Source organism: Oncorhynchus keta, chromosome 15, assembly GCF_023373465.1.
Source record: "Oncorhynchus keta strain PuntledgeMale-10-30-2019 chromosome 15, Oket_V2, whole genome shotgun sequence".
NCBI classification, from domain to species: domain Eukaryota; kingdom Metazoa; phylum Chordata; class Actinopteri; order Salmoniformes; family Salmonidae; genus Oncorhynchus; species Oncorhynchus keta.
The window spans coordinates 28,918,201-28,933,118 of record NC_068435.1 but is presented as its reverse complement, the minus strand read 5'-3'; the positions used below and the strand labels follow the sequence as shown (position 1 = coordinate 28,933,118).

Below are 14,918 nucleotides of genomic sequence, written 5' to 3'. Positions count from 1 at the left end.
AGCGAGAGGACGTTTCTTTTTTTGCTGAGATATATACACTGCTCAAAAAAAATAAAGGGAAAACTTAAACAACAATGTAACTCCAAGTCAATCACACTTCTGTGAAATCAAACTGTCCACTTAGGAAGCAACACTGATTGACAATAAATGTCATATGCTGTTGTGCAAATGGAATAGATAACAAGTGGAAATTATAGGCAATTAGCAAGACACCCCCAATAAAGGAGTGGTTCTGCAGGTGGTGACCACAGAACACTTCTCAGTTCCTATGCTTCCTGGCTGATGTTTTGGTCACTTTTGAATGCTGGCGGTGCTTTCACTCTAGCGGTAGCATGAGACGGAGTCTACAACCCACACAAGTGGCTCAGGTAGTGCAGCTCATCCAGGATGACACATCAATGAGAGCTGTGGCAAGAAGGTTTGCTGTGCGCAAGCTAACATTAAATGCAAGGACAGGCAAACCCTCAACCTTCAAATCAGAGCAGCGCTGTAATTAACAGTCGAGAAATTAAAATAGCTATTTTTAAAATCTGGCTACGAGCACGTATATCCTACCAACGGGACATTTAAAACTGTAATATATTATGTTTCACCGAGTCGTGGCTGAACGACATGATTAATATACAACTGGCGGGTTTTCAGCTTTTTCGGCAGGATAGAACAGCCTCTGGTAAGACAAGGGTCGGCGGCCTTCGTATATTAATAAACAACAGCTGGTGCACAAAATCTAAGGAGTTCTTGAATTTCTGCTCGCCTGAAGTAGAGTATCTCATGATAAGCTGTGGACCACACTATTTATCGACTTGCCAAAACTATAGTTTGTTAACAAGAAATTTGTGGAGTGGTTGAAAAACGATTTAATGACTCCAACCTATGTGTATGCAAACTTCCGACTTCAACTGTAATTAAGCTGTAAGGTCTACACCTATTGTATTCGGCATATGTGACAAATGCAATTTGATTTGATTGGAGAGGAGGCAGAGTGCACATTAAGCTTTCCTGAATAGGCCTAATTGGGCCTGCTTGGGGCATATGTGGCCACATTATTATAGGACAACTTGGGAAATTGATGATACGCTACAGAAAGCGCATCTCAGTATCAGAAGTAAAAATACAGCCATACTTGCCACTGACCCTTTCTAGACCTAATAAACTGTTGAGTAGACCCACAACTGAAAGGGCATTTGCGCAGTTATTCAAATAGCATTTTCACTGCAGCCCATTGTAGAATTTTGTAACAATAATGCAATTATTCATTGCATTGTGGTGTTGTAGGCTAGCCTACGTAGGATGATTGTACTGTCCCTAAACAAGATCAATAGGGGAGCTTTTTGAGCAGCGTGCCTCTGTTATTTCATGCGCAATGACACACCTGGCCTCTCCTCTGCCTATCAGCTATACTCTACAAATATTACACAATGATTGTGTGTGTGGTATGATTGCAAGTTAGCCTATTGCAGATCTGGACAAACAGTAACGGTTAGTAGGCATAGGTGTGTTGTGACGGCCAACACAGCACCGATTGAAACACTGCTCGTCTAATCAGCATCCAAACAACCAGTTTTATTTTTAAAAAGCATTATTTTGTAATGGAATTGTTTTTGGGAGCTGAGAGAAAGGTTTGCCGTTTTAAAGCTAGTATTCTGCAATTCTATGCATTTTGGCTAGTGTGATGTTATTAGTACCGCTAAATTAATTTAGAATATTCTATTATCCCTGACTGTTAATCTTTTATTTTGGTGATTGTTAGTTCTCAAAGATCTTTAAAAATATATATATAAGGACCGCGTAAAAAACTGCAACCCTAATGGGTTCTTCACACAACAGTTTCCTGTGTGTATCAAGAATTTTCCACCACCCAAAGGACATCCAGCCAACTTGACACAACTGTGGGAAGCATTGGAGTCAACATGGGCCAGTATCCCTGTGGAATACTTGACACCTTGTAGAGTCCATGCCCCAACGAATTGAGGCTGTTCTGAGGGCAAAAGGGGAGGGTGCAACTCAATATTAGAAAGGTAGTCCAAATGTTTGTTATATGCAAAGGTCAATTATAGTTTCTACATACTTCATATCTGGTTTTAGTAATTTAAGTTAACAATGAAAGCATTTTTGTTTAACACTGTTTGGACTTGGGCAACCCGAAAAGAACGCTTAGGCAGCCCGCCCAAGGATTACAACGGCAGAAGAAAAAAACATGACCGATTCTTAAAAGGGAGGCACTGAGGTCGCTGGGCAAGGAAAGGCAAAGTAGGAGGAGTGGTGCGGTAGAGTATGGGTACAAGCTGCTGGTACCGTGGTGGGCAATGAGAGAGGGCAAGAATGAGGAGCATGATTCTCCCTCCCTGCTTTCAATGAGCTTGAATGTACAAACATCAACATCAGACAGAAACCTGGTAAACATTCAATATTATAAACTGAGTGGTTTGAGAGCTGAATGCTGATTGGCTAACAGCCGTGGTATATCAGACCATATACCACGGGTATGACAAAACATTTATTTTTACTGCTCTAATTACATTGGTAACCGGTTTATAATAGAAGGCACCGAGGGTTTTTGATACATGGCCAATTTACCACGGCTAAGGGCTGTGTTCAGGCACTCCGCGTTGCGCATTGGAACAGCCCTTAGCCGTGGTATATTGGCCTGGTCATATACCACATCTCAGGGCTTATTGCTTAAATATAGATTGATAGTAGCTAGAGAGATCATCCAAACAAGAACTGTGAGGTAAATATGTAATTGAGAATGCCTAGGACTGGGATATCTTCATTCCAACTAAATTATCCCATCATAGATCAAACCAGGGAAGCATATGAGAAGCAAAGCCAAGCCCATTACTCTCAGTCCCAAATGGTATGACACATTTCGATTAGGCAATAATAATTGTAACTGCTGAACATAAGCAAGCCACATTTTAACCCAATGGGAGAATACATCACGTAAAAACAAGCCAGTGATTTATAACACAACACGACAAAACACAAACATGCGTTGATCAATCTGGATGATGAGAGTTGTAATATGGCCAGAGGTTGTGTTTCAGACAGACACAAGCTGGAAATGAACAGAAAGGCCATATTACTTCAGCAACTTAGTACAATCAGAAGGACATTGAACCAGTCAGTTTTATTGTCATTGTCCATCCCTGTATTTTTGTGAAGTGTATACGGGCCTACAGACCTGGACTAGCACGCAAAACATGTATTTGGATAATATATTCACTTAATCAGGTTAAAATCATTAGGCCTAAACAAGCTGCTGGTCAATGACGCTTGTCCAACTACCAATGGAAGGCGGACGGAAGAAAATGCAGCATTTTATGCTTCTCACAATAGATGGAATTTGGCCCTACTCAGATCACACTCGACCTCCTGTTGAGTGGCTCAAGAGACTTTACTACCCGTCTCACACCATCACTAGCCTACCCCACCCTTCACCACCCCACACCATCACTAACCTACCCCACCCTTCACCCCTCACACCATCACTAGCCTACCCCACGCTTCACCTCTCATACCATCACTAGCCTACCCCACCCTTCACCTCTCATACCATCACTAGCCTACCCCACCCTTCACCTCTCATACCATCACTAGCCTACCCCACCCTTCACCTCTCATACCATCACTAGCCTACCCCACCCTTCACCTCTAGGCTCCTCCTCCTCTGATGATGATGATGATGACACTAGTGCAGAGTTAAAGACACACAGATAGTTGCTACAGTCAAAACTCAGACCTGCAAACAAGGTGATGTACCTTTTCCTCTTTTTATTGAAATGAACAGTCTGCAGAGAAAAGTCAACAAACATCAATGGAGAGTGCATAAACAGAGCACACACACACACAAGGAGAGATTTGTCAGTGTCAGGATCCCCCAGTAGGAGTTCTATCTTAACCCAATCTGAGGGCCACGTCGAGGTGATAATTGTCATGGATACAAATTAAACAGCACCACGTACAGTGAGCCCACTAAGTGGGAAGAGCAAACAGTCTAAATGAGAGAAGCCAGCATTTTGCGGGGGTAGTGGGGAGGATGCAGGGGGAGGGGGTAATTTGATGCCACTGGAGAAAGAACACACAAGTCGGCCAGTTTGCCAAGTCAACTCCTCCCTCCAAAATGACTTCCTACTCCAGATAAGCAGCAACAAGATGGAAGACTAAATGTCACAGTTCAAGACTCTGCATTGGGCAGGAAACAGTGAAGGAAAAAAAAGCCATACCAACAGAAAGTACCAAATCAATAAATGATTAGTGAAGTAGACACTAGATAGCCCTGATTTTTATTTCTGTAATGAGGTCTCGTCATGGCAACACATATTTAAGCAAGTCCATAAGGCCCAAAATAAGCTCAGCTCTAACAGTGACGAGAGCTCCATAATGTTGTAAACAACGACCTCAAAGCCCAGGAGCATCCCAGTGATGACGGCACGGGGGTGTAGAGTAGACAGACACCAGGATAAATTAAAAAATGCAACGCTGTTCCCAGACATCTCCAGCTCCTCTCTCCCTCTGTCGTAAGGGGCTTCTCTGGTGCCCAACGTCTACAGCAGATAGATATGTCTGTTTGAGTAAAGATAGATACGTCTGACGTAAATTAATGCCTGATATCAGCCATATTCAGAAGATTGGTAGTACATACACACGAGCCATAAAGTCAACCTGTATTAAGTTGATGATGCATCTGATCTGACCTACCTTCACTGGCATGGAATATCACTCTCTCCACAATTACCAGGGCTTTCTGATTATTCACCAAGGTATTAATGATAAATACACTTTATGAGCAACGGGTACATATTATTATATTATTATTAATATCTGACATTTAGGTCTAGTACAGACAACTGTATATAGTCATAACCCTGTCTGTGACCATCCCGAACGTGCTGTGCCTATAGCGCAGTGCCCTTATGCTCTCATGTAGCCTTCGAAGTATAGTCTTTTCTTTTGACTTTTCTTGAAATGGCAAAAAACCCTAAAGGTCTGGAACATCCAACTCCCCAACTTCTCCCCATGATCCCACCACCAGGAGAGAGGAAAAAAAAGGGAAAAAAAAGAGGTTGAAAATAATGCTGTGGTAAGTAGTTCCAGCTCTCAGGGAGCCGACAAGAAAACCTGGAACAGATTTCCCTATTCTGGAATGGAGTGGTGGATGACTGGGTGATTGAACGCAGTATCCAATTAGTCAACAAAATGTCTAACTTCTAAGAGAAGCCTTCTGTGTCCTATTTAAATCAAAATAGTGCCCAGTTGATACATACTGCAAAGACAATACAGTATCACTAGCTCTAGACTACATTTGTTCATTCTCCTGATATGAACACTTCACATCTTACTCTTCTTACAAAAACAGCATGCTAGTATTGAGTCATCTGAGATGTATACAGCAAGCCTCCCCTCCCCCTCGATGAAAGGTGCTGCCTGAGACACAAGTATCGGTAATAATGCATACTTCCCTCCACCGTCCCATGGGTCTTTAGCATTATCACCGCCAAGAGTGTCCCAGAAAACTAATGCACTCTCTCTCATACAAACCCAACTGACCATAATAACACACTGATAACCTGACCAGCCGTCCGCTGCTTGATTCTGGAACAAGGGAGACCTTGGAAAGAACCAAGTGAGGACGTCAGCGCATGCTGGGAAATACAGCCCAACCATATAGCAGACATAGGCTATGTATTCCTTGGATCACCTGCATGCTATAAATAATGGGGCAAATGACATGTTGACCTACACCCATGCTTTGCCACTCCCACCAACCAACCTATCAGCTAATTCGACCTAGACCGGGAATTGTCTCGGCTGTCCTTATAGCCATGGCATAAACACATCATTTGGATGATTGATTGATAATAGATTGCTCACACACACCATCTCCATGATATCCTAATATAGTGACCCCAGATCAAATTAGTCAGAGTTAGATCAATTGTAGGCATCATATTACACAGCTCAGCTCTCTGAGCTGCATTATGTGTTGCCATGGATATAACAAATGAGGCAGGTTGGTACTGCTGCATGCAATAAAACCGTGGAAAGGGTTTGTGCTTGAGTTACCTGTATTTATAAATGTGTTTAGCCCCCTATGCATAGAGTAGCTCTGGATAACGGTCTGCAAAATGAGATCTTTGCCTGATGAACAGATTCGGATAGTATCTGTGTAATGTTTAAACACATTTTGGGGAAGGGGAATAGAACACCACAGTATGAGTCATAAAACCTAGAGGTTAAACTGGGAAATGGTTCCAATCGTCTTTCTACCATTCATTCTTCCCATAAGGGATTTTAGAAACACTGACAATAAGACTTTGATCAATATATTCGCCTGTGATTACACCCCAAAAATGAAAGCCATAGTAGAAGGTAATTAGCATATCATAAAGAACTACAAATACTATGATGATATGGGTGAGACTGCCGAATCGAGGCAAAGGTAAGAATATTTGGATTAACTATCGAATGTTAATTCAAATGTAGTAATGAATAAATTGGCTACATTTTTTTAAATTGACAATTCCGTGAACTGTCTTGTTTATTAAGTTTTAAATTGACACAATACCTGTTAGCAAAGGGGTCAGCTAGAGATGACATGCAGGAGCTTGCAGGGATTTGTAGTTTTGCATGACTTCTAATTTGGTGCTAATTACCATTTTCAAATCTGAGCAAATATAGAGACGAATATATTGATAAGTGTCAGCTTGTCCGAGACATTTACATGGTTATCAAAAAGTCACGCCAGGGTAAGCTTACACGAAACACAGCCCTTATTTTAAGTATTTCTAAAATCCCGTATGGGGAAAAAGTAATGGTGGAAAAACAATTGGAACAGTTTCCGTTTGGCCGCTAGGTTTTATGGGTATTATGACACCTCCACTGTGGGGCTCTATAGCCACTTGAATAGCTTCCAGTTCTAACACCACAAACAAAACGCAGACTAAGTTCACAGAATAATGACTTATAGTGTTTGTGATGACTCAGGTAAGTCTATGTGCACTGTAAATTACCAATAGAATTGTGAAGATATGGAGGGTAAACAACATACTTCTTCCTGGTCTTGGATGTGGGTGGCGCCTGGGGTGCAATGGTGGTGGTGGTAGCATCCTTGCGTGGCCTGCCCCTGGGGCGCTTGTCTGTCTGGGCAGGGCTTCCTGTGGACGTGGCCCCTGCACTGCCGGAGGGCAGCGAGGGTCCCTGGTCAGAGGGCTCCACAGTCTTATCCTCTGATGACATTCTTCTCGAAGGGAAGGAGAGAGAGGCATCAGTGCACAATCATGCCTGTTTGAATATGTGGTTTGGTTACTTGACGTACTTCGGAATCAGTATATGAATAAGATGTGCCGGACAAGTTATCACATTGCCTTGATCAAATGTTGAATCTATTCTACACAATTGATTATTTAGAAAAGGAGATGCAGATGCTCTTCCATTTTTAGACATAAATTAATGTACCCATTGATTCTTGAAGAACATAACTTAAATGCCTCAACTGTCGTACCCCATCAGAACCCAAAATATAACCTTATTTTACTCCAATGTTTGTAAACAAAGTACACTGAACAAAAATATAAAACGCAACATGTAGTGTTGGTCCCATGTTTCATGGGCTGAAATAAACATTTTCCATACGCACAAAAAGTATATTTCCCAAATATTGTGCACAAATTTGTGTACATTCCTGTTAGTGATCATTCATATTTTGCCAAGATAACCCATCAAACCTGACAGGTGAACCATATCAAGAAGCTGATTAAACAGCACAATCATTACAAAGAAGCATGTTGTGGTGGGGACAATAAACAGTCACTAAAACATGCCGATAACTCAAGTTGAGGTAGCGTGCAATTGGCATGCTGACTACAGGAATGTCCACCAGAGCTGTTGCCAGAGAATTCAATGTTAATTTCTCTACCGTAAGCCACCTCCAATGTCATTTTAGAGAATTTGGCAGTACGTCCAACTGGCTTCACAACCGCAGACCACGTGTATGGCATTGTGTGCGCGAGCAGATTGCTAATGTCAACTTTGTGAACAGAGTGTCCCATGGTGGCAGTGGGATTACAATATGGGTAGGCATTAGTACGGACAACGAGCACAATTGCATTTTATTGATGGCAATTTGAATGTACAGAAATACCGTGATGAGATCCTGAGGCCCATTGCCGTGCCATTCATCAGTCGCCATCACCTCATGTTTCAGCATGATAACGCATGGCCCCATGTCGCATGCATCTGTTCATAATTCCTGGAAGCTGAAAATGTTCTTCCATGGCCTGCATAAATCACCAGACATGTCACCCATTGGGCACGTTTGGAATGCTCTGGATGCTCGAGTTCCAGTTCCCAACAACTTCGCACAGCCATTGAAGAGTGGGACAACATTCCACAATCAACATCCTGATCAACTCTATACGAAGGAGATGAGGACTGGTTCTGATCCAAACCCCTACTTTTTTATGATGCATATCTGTATTCCCAATCATGTGAAATACATGGACTGATTTCTTTATATGAACTGTAATTCAGTAAAATCTGTAAAATTGTTGCATTTATATTTTTCTTCAGTATAAATCAAAACATGGTTCAAACACATTTGTCATAGTTCTGGCACCCATAGCTCTCTTTGAATTTGAGAGTGGTTACATTTCTCCAGGCCAATCCCTCAGCTTATTACCAAAACAGGGGTGGCATATCTTTTTCCAGATATGATACTCGAGGAAATGCCTAAAACTTACCTCTGACCTTTCTACGTGTCCTTCAAAATCACTTATCAGCTGAAGCAATGTTCAACCTATTCGACAGTGTTATCAATGTAAGAGTTCACATACCTACTCTCTCCTTTCCTGAGCTACCTACCACCACACTGTGACCTCATGTCTCTGTCTGGATGATCGTTCGTCCTTCGATGCCTTGCTTGTGTTCTTGCATTCCTCTCCTATCAGCCTCCGAAGTTGCCTCTACTTACCACTGAAATAAGCCTGCTCTATTTGTTTGTTCCACAGTGGATTAATTAGTTTGCTCCACTGTGGTTCTCTGTTCAGTATCATATTGTAACAGTACGAGAGGACACACTGTAAACCAGTAGGCATATTTGTTTTATGACAAACACTGAGAACAAAAAGTCATAAGTGTATTGACTTTTCAGCTCAGCCTGACCGTCTGTTGAAGATGATGTCATCCCAATTTTTTTATGGGCTTGTCTGACACCCTGTTCTCTCAGACAGTTGAGGGACACTGCCAATGGGAGACTCTCTCTTCCGGCACACTGTCTCTTCCTGGAACTAGCCTACTACACCGGATCCATGGTTGACTAGACAGGATGCAGCTAATGCCAGAAGTGCCTTATTTGACATTATATGCATTCCTGCTAGCCATGACCAGGATCCACTGCACAGTATACTGCTGTGTCATCAGGGGGACCTTACACTGATTTTGAGATTGTAATGAACTAGCTACCTATGTGAGAGCGGAGTCTTTTCCAAAACACAGCTTGATGTTATTCTGTGACGGAGTCTACATTTGACCGCTTGTGGCATCCAATGCCGTCTTTGTGTGGGAAGTGCAGCTAAGACTAGATGTAGTCAATGGGAGAGAAAAAACATAAATGACACAGTATCAACAAATTGAGCATGGGGTTGTTCCAAATCGTGTAGGTTGCTGCAAAATATGTAGACCCTAGATGAGCCCCCCTGATTGGATGGTCTTTGGTAAGCCAATTGCCTAACGTCTATATTCCATTCTTCCCAAAGGTAATCACAGCAGCCCTTAATGTGGTCTTTGTCATACACAAGCAAGTAGGCTGATGCATTATGTGCCCTTGTCTGCCTAAAGAGCAATAGGCTTGACAGCAAGTTTGAACAAGTACAGGTTACAAACATAACAAATAGATAAAGTATGGATTCTGGAAAGAAAGATTCACTATAGCCCTACTCAGACTATGACCATAACGAGGTGGCACAAGTGGGTGGCGAAAAGCTGGGGCGTGAAGTAGATCAATGACTGGATAAAAAAGTGGAATAAAATAAAGTGTAGTGACCAATTACAGTAAACAGACTAAATATATTCACTTTAAAGTGAATCTTAATGTTTCATATTAGTTTCTACAGAGAACTATATTAGCATGGAATAACATTGGTTTCATAAGGCAGTGGGCACAGTTGGGTACCCCCAGACACACTGGGCTAGCTAGCTACCTTTGTTAAACTAGCGTACAGCACAAAGCAACTGCATGCTCAAGTCAGCCAAAACAAGCTAACCAGCTAGCCAGCCATCCTAGGTTCTTTGTAGTCTTTGTTAGGCTATTGCATGGCATTGCAAATGAGTAACAATATGATGTGCCTACTAATAGACTAGTGATATCTCACTTTGTGGGATACAGAGACATAAGATGATGATCAGGGTATTTGATTAATGATAAATGGGATGCAACTGCCTATATTGCCAGCCAAAGTATCTGAAAGACTAGTTAGCTAAAAACGGTAGGTAGCTACCATTAGCTAATTTAGTTGAGCCGTTGAACATGGGAGTTAGCGTTAGTCAACATCTACATAGTGTTGATATCCAAGGCTGCCTGATAGTTTTAACAATTAGCTAACATTAAACTTCAAAGTCAAGTCACTTTAGAAGTCATGCATGATTCCACAGCTACCTACACGGTAGCTAACGTTAGCTAACTAGCGTGTGGATAAAAGGTTTTGGCTAGCAAATCAACTAGCGAGAGCTAACTCGCTACATTTCCCAAATACAAAAGTTTGCCAACAATGTAGATAACCATCTAGTTTACTAGATCGCTATCTAGTTTAGTTAGCATTATGTTTTGTATGAGACGAACTCCAAAATAAATATACAGAGATCAAAACGAGCGTAGCTAACTGAGCTGGTCAACTTCTAGTTGTTAGCTAACAGGTTCGCTAGCTACATAACATTACAGTATACATAATCAACAGCGGTGATTAACAGCACACATTGCATTTGCATTGCCTTGCATTTAGCTACAGCTGAAGCATTTACGTGTCTAAATGTATTTTCTAGCAGAAATTCGTCTAGTTTGGCTAATTCGCTGTGTCAAAGAACGGACCAAACAAGGCGGCGGAAAAACACTAGGGCTCGAGCGGCCGCTGCAAATCCGAGAATTATGTAGCAAGCGAGTACATTAAATAGCTAGCTAAAATAACTTACCTTCAAAATTATGAATAGGTTATCTTCTTCATGTCCAAAATTGTAAGAGATATATAGTTATATCACTTTGTAGTGTATTTGTGAGGAATAATGATATCGCCAACTGTCACTCAGCTAGTTAACGTTAGATAAGTTAGCTAGCTCAGTCTTCTGTTCTGTACGAGAAGTAGCTAACTAGCTAGGTGGCCACGCCAATGTTAGCTACGAAAGCAATACCACCGCTGTTAAAAACAAAGCATGAACGCATACACCAATACTCCGATGTTTAACATCACCCATTTGAAAACAGGATGCAAAATGTAAATCCAGTAGAGATCAGCTTCATTGCAAACGCATGATGGATCACTTTCTTTTCTCCAAATGACAGCTGTCGTCGCACAAATAAAATGTTCAGCTAACTGCCACACTTAATCCTTTTACTAACTATTATTATAGGGGGAAGATGTAGCCAATATCCATAATCCAAAACAGGCACAAATTCCAAGTAGTCTTCTTCTTCAAAAAAAAAAAAAATCACAAAATCTTCACGAGAAAGCCAATGCTTTGGACAAAAATAACCGATGCAAAGGCTAGTTCCTCGAGCTAGCTCGCTGGCTCACGAGCGTTGCCAACTGGTTCTATTTTGTTCAGCCGCGGCAGAAAGACGCCTCAGCTGGCGAGCCGGAAACACTAACACAAGTGTTCCGATAAACAAAAACACTTTTTTACTCTAGCTATGTCAAAAAACACGAAATGGCGAGTTCTACCTGGTCAAAATAATTAAAGTTGTATCGTACTCTTTACGGTGGCCATGTTTAAGTGACACAAAATAATAACTCCCGACTGTAGGACTCCCAAAAATATAGGTCGAAAATATCGTTGCATAAATCGAAGCGATACACTTGGAGATGTAATGGTTTCTAATAATATTTTACTATTTTCACTTGTATTAGAAATCAAAACTGCAAACGAGGTTAAATGCAATATCCATAGGTTTATAAAACAATTTATTGAAAATACTCCCTGACCCTGCGGAAGAATATGGGCATTTAATAAATACGGTAAAGTGTATCGGTTACTTCTAAAATGTGGAACTCTGATCTCATCCTGTGGAACGGACTGCAATGGGCCTTGTGATTTAAAGGGCAATTCCGCCAATTGTCAGCCTCATATTAATCATATCATAAGTAGTTTTTTGGGGTATCTGTATTTTACTTTAATATTTATATTTTTGCCAACTTTTACTTTCACTTCAAACCAAATCAAATTGTATTAGTCACACGCACCAAATACAACAGGTTGACCTGCTTACTTACAAGCCCTTAATTAACCAACAATGCAGTTGTAAGAAAATACCCCCAAAAAAGTAAACTATAAGAACAACAAATGATTAAAGAGCAGCAGAAAATAACAATAGAGGGGGTGGTACCGAGTCAATGTGTGGGGGCACCGGTGTCGAGGTAATTGAGGTAATATGCACATGAAGGTAGAGTTATTAAAGTAACTATGCATAGAAAGCCATTTGATTAGCTGTTCATGAGTCTTATGGCTTGGACGTTGGAGCTATTTAGGAGCCTCTTGGACCTAGACTTGGCACTCCGGTACCGCTTGCCATGCGGTAGCAGAGAGAACAGTCTATGACTAGGGTGGTTGGAGTCATTGACAATTTTTTAGGGACCTTCCTCTGACACCGCCTAGTATAGAGGTCCTGGATAGCAAGAAGCTTGGCCCCAGTGATGTACTGGGCCGTTCACACTACCTTCTGTAGTACCTTGCGGTCGGAGGCTGAGCAGTTGCCATACCAGGCAGTGAGCAACCCATCAGGATGCGCTCAGTGGTGCAGTTGTAGAACCTTTTGAGGATCTGAGAACCCATGCCAAATCTTTTCAGTCTCCTGAGGGGAATAGGTTTTGTCGTGCCTTCTTCACAACTGTCTTGGTGTGCTTCGACCATGTTAGTTTGTTGGTAATTTGGACTCCAGGGAACTTGAAGCTCTCAACCTGCTCGACTACAGCCCCATCGATGAGAATGGGTGCGTGCTCGGTCCTCCTTTTCCTCTAGTCCACAATCATCTCCTTAGTCTTGATCACGTTGAGGAGAGATTGTTATCCTTGCACCTCACGGTCAGGTCTCTGACCTCCTCCCTATACGCGGTCTCATCGTTGTCGGTGATCAGGCCTACCACTGTTGTGTCATCAGCAAACTTAATGATGGTGTTGGAGTCGTTCCTGGCCATGCAGTCATGAGTTAACAGGGATGACAGGAGGGGACTGAGCACGCAACCCTGAGGGGCCCCGTGTTGAGGATCAGCGTGGCAGATGTTTTGTTACCTACCAGTACCACCTGGGGGCGGTCTGTCAGGAAGTCCAGGATCCAGTTGCAGAGGGAGGTGTTTAGTCCCAGGGCCCTTAGCTTATTGATGAGCTCTATGGGCACTATGGTGTTGATAGCATTCTCACATAGGTGTTCCTTTTGTCCAGGTGTGAAAGGGCAGTGTGGCTTGCAATAGAGATTGCATCATCTGTGGATCTGTTAGGGCGGTATATAAATTGGAGTGGGTCTAGGGCAGGGGTGTCAAACTCATTTCGCATCGTGGGCCACATACGGCCTAGGGAGATGTCAAGTGGGCCGGACCATTAAAATTATACCATACTCTGCTATAAATAACCAAAATATCATGTCTTTCCTTTGTTTTGGTGTAAAGAAGCACAAGAACATTAGGAAAATATTGAAATTTAATGAACTATCCTTTTACAAAACATTTCATGAAACACCTCATATTTCCTTAGACAAATGTGCAATTTACTTTTATCATTCACAAATATGCATTGCAACTGATCCCACTGATTGTACAAAGGCACAAAACTTTAATTGGTACTGAAAAATATAGTAATGCACTTTAAGATTAAATGAGACTTTTAAAGAAAGGAATTTTTAAACCACTTACACATACGCATATAAAATCTAAATGTAATCCCTGCGTACACCTTACAAACTAAGGAGAGTGATTTTAAATGTGTAATGAAGAAAGTGTTCGCCTGTCCTGTAAATCTGTAAACTTCATACATGAAACATACATACACATACAATACATACTGAAAATTTATGGAGTTGTATGAACAGTAGAATTCCATCACACAACTTTTGTTTTGAAGCTGCTGACTAACATTAAAGTGCACATTTTTTAAATCACCACAGTTTTTAAATCACCACAGTACTATAGTATTCCTCGTCAGGCTAATATTGGCAAAAGCTTGTCGCTTCTCGGGACATACAAGTTCAGCCGCCTTCATCATGCATCGTTTAACAAAGTCACCGTCGGAATACGGCTTCGATGCTAATGCTATTTCGCTAGCAATTAGGTAGCTGGCTTTTACCGCTGCTTCACTGACTTCTCGGCTCTGGATGAAAGTTGACTGCTGTTTCCTCAGACCCGCCAGCAATTCGTTAATCTTATCTCTTCTCAGTTGTCCTTGCAAGCCGTCATATTTTTCGCTGTGATGAGTCTCGTAGTGGCGTCGAATATTATATTCCTTCAATAACGAAACTTGTTGCAAACACACCAAGCACAAAGGTTTTCCGTGCATCTCTGTAAATAAATAGGACGTGGTCCATTTTTCTTTGAAAATTCTACACTCCTTATCTACTTTTCTCCGTTTGGATAACGACATTTTGGCTAATGAGGGTGTAGCGGAGAGGTAGAGACCAAGGTATTAACAACGTCGTAACAAGCAGCAGATGGCGCATTGATACCG

The 14,918-nt window shown here is 41.7% G+C and overlaps 1 protein-coding gene across 8 annotated transcripts in view; it reads right to left on the bottom strand.

The window, feature by feature from the left end:
- LOC118395216 (histone-lysine N-methyltransferase 2C-like) overlaps window positions 1-12,177 on the bottom strand; it is a 138,989-nt gene extending 126,812 nt beyond the window's left edge. For all 8 annotated transcript variants that reach the window (XM_052463809.1, XM_052463810.1, XM_052463813.1 and 5 more), the window contains exons 1-2: window positions 11,185-12,177; window positions 7,052-7,240 (exon numbers count right to left, since the gene is read on the bottom strand). In XM_052463809.1, coding sequence (XP_052319769.1) covers window positions 7,052-7,239 — 188 coding nt within the window. In that variant the 5' untranslated portion in view covers window position 7,240; window positions 11,185-12,177. The remainder of the gene's footprint in view (window positions 1-7,051; window positions 7,241-11,184) is intronic.
- Window positions 12,178-14,918: the final 2,741 nt, after the last annotated feature.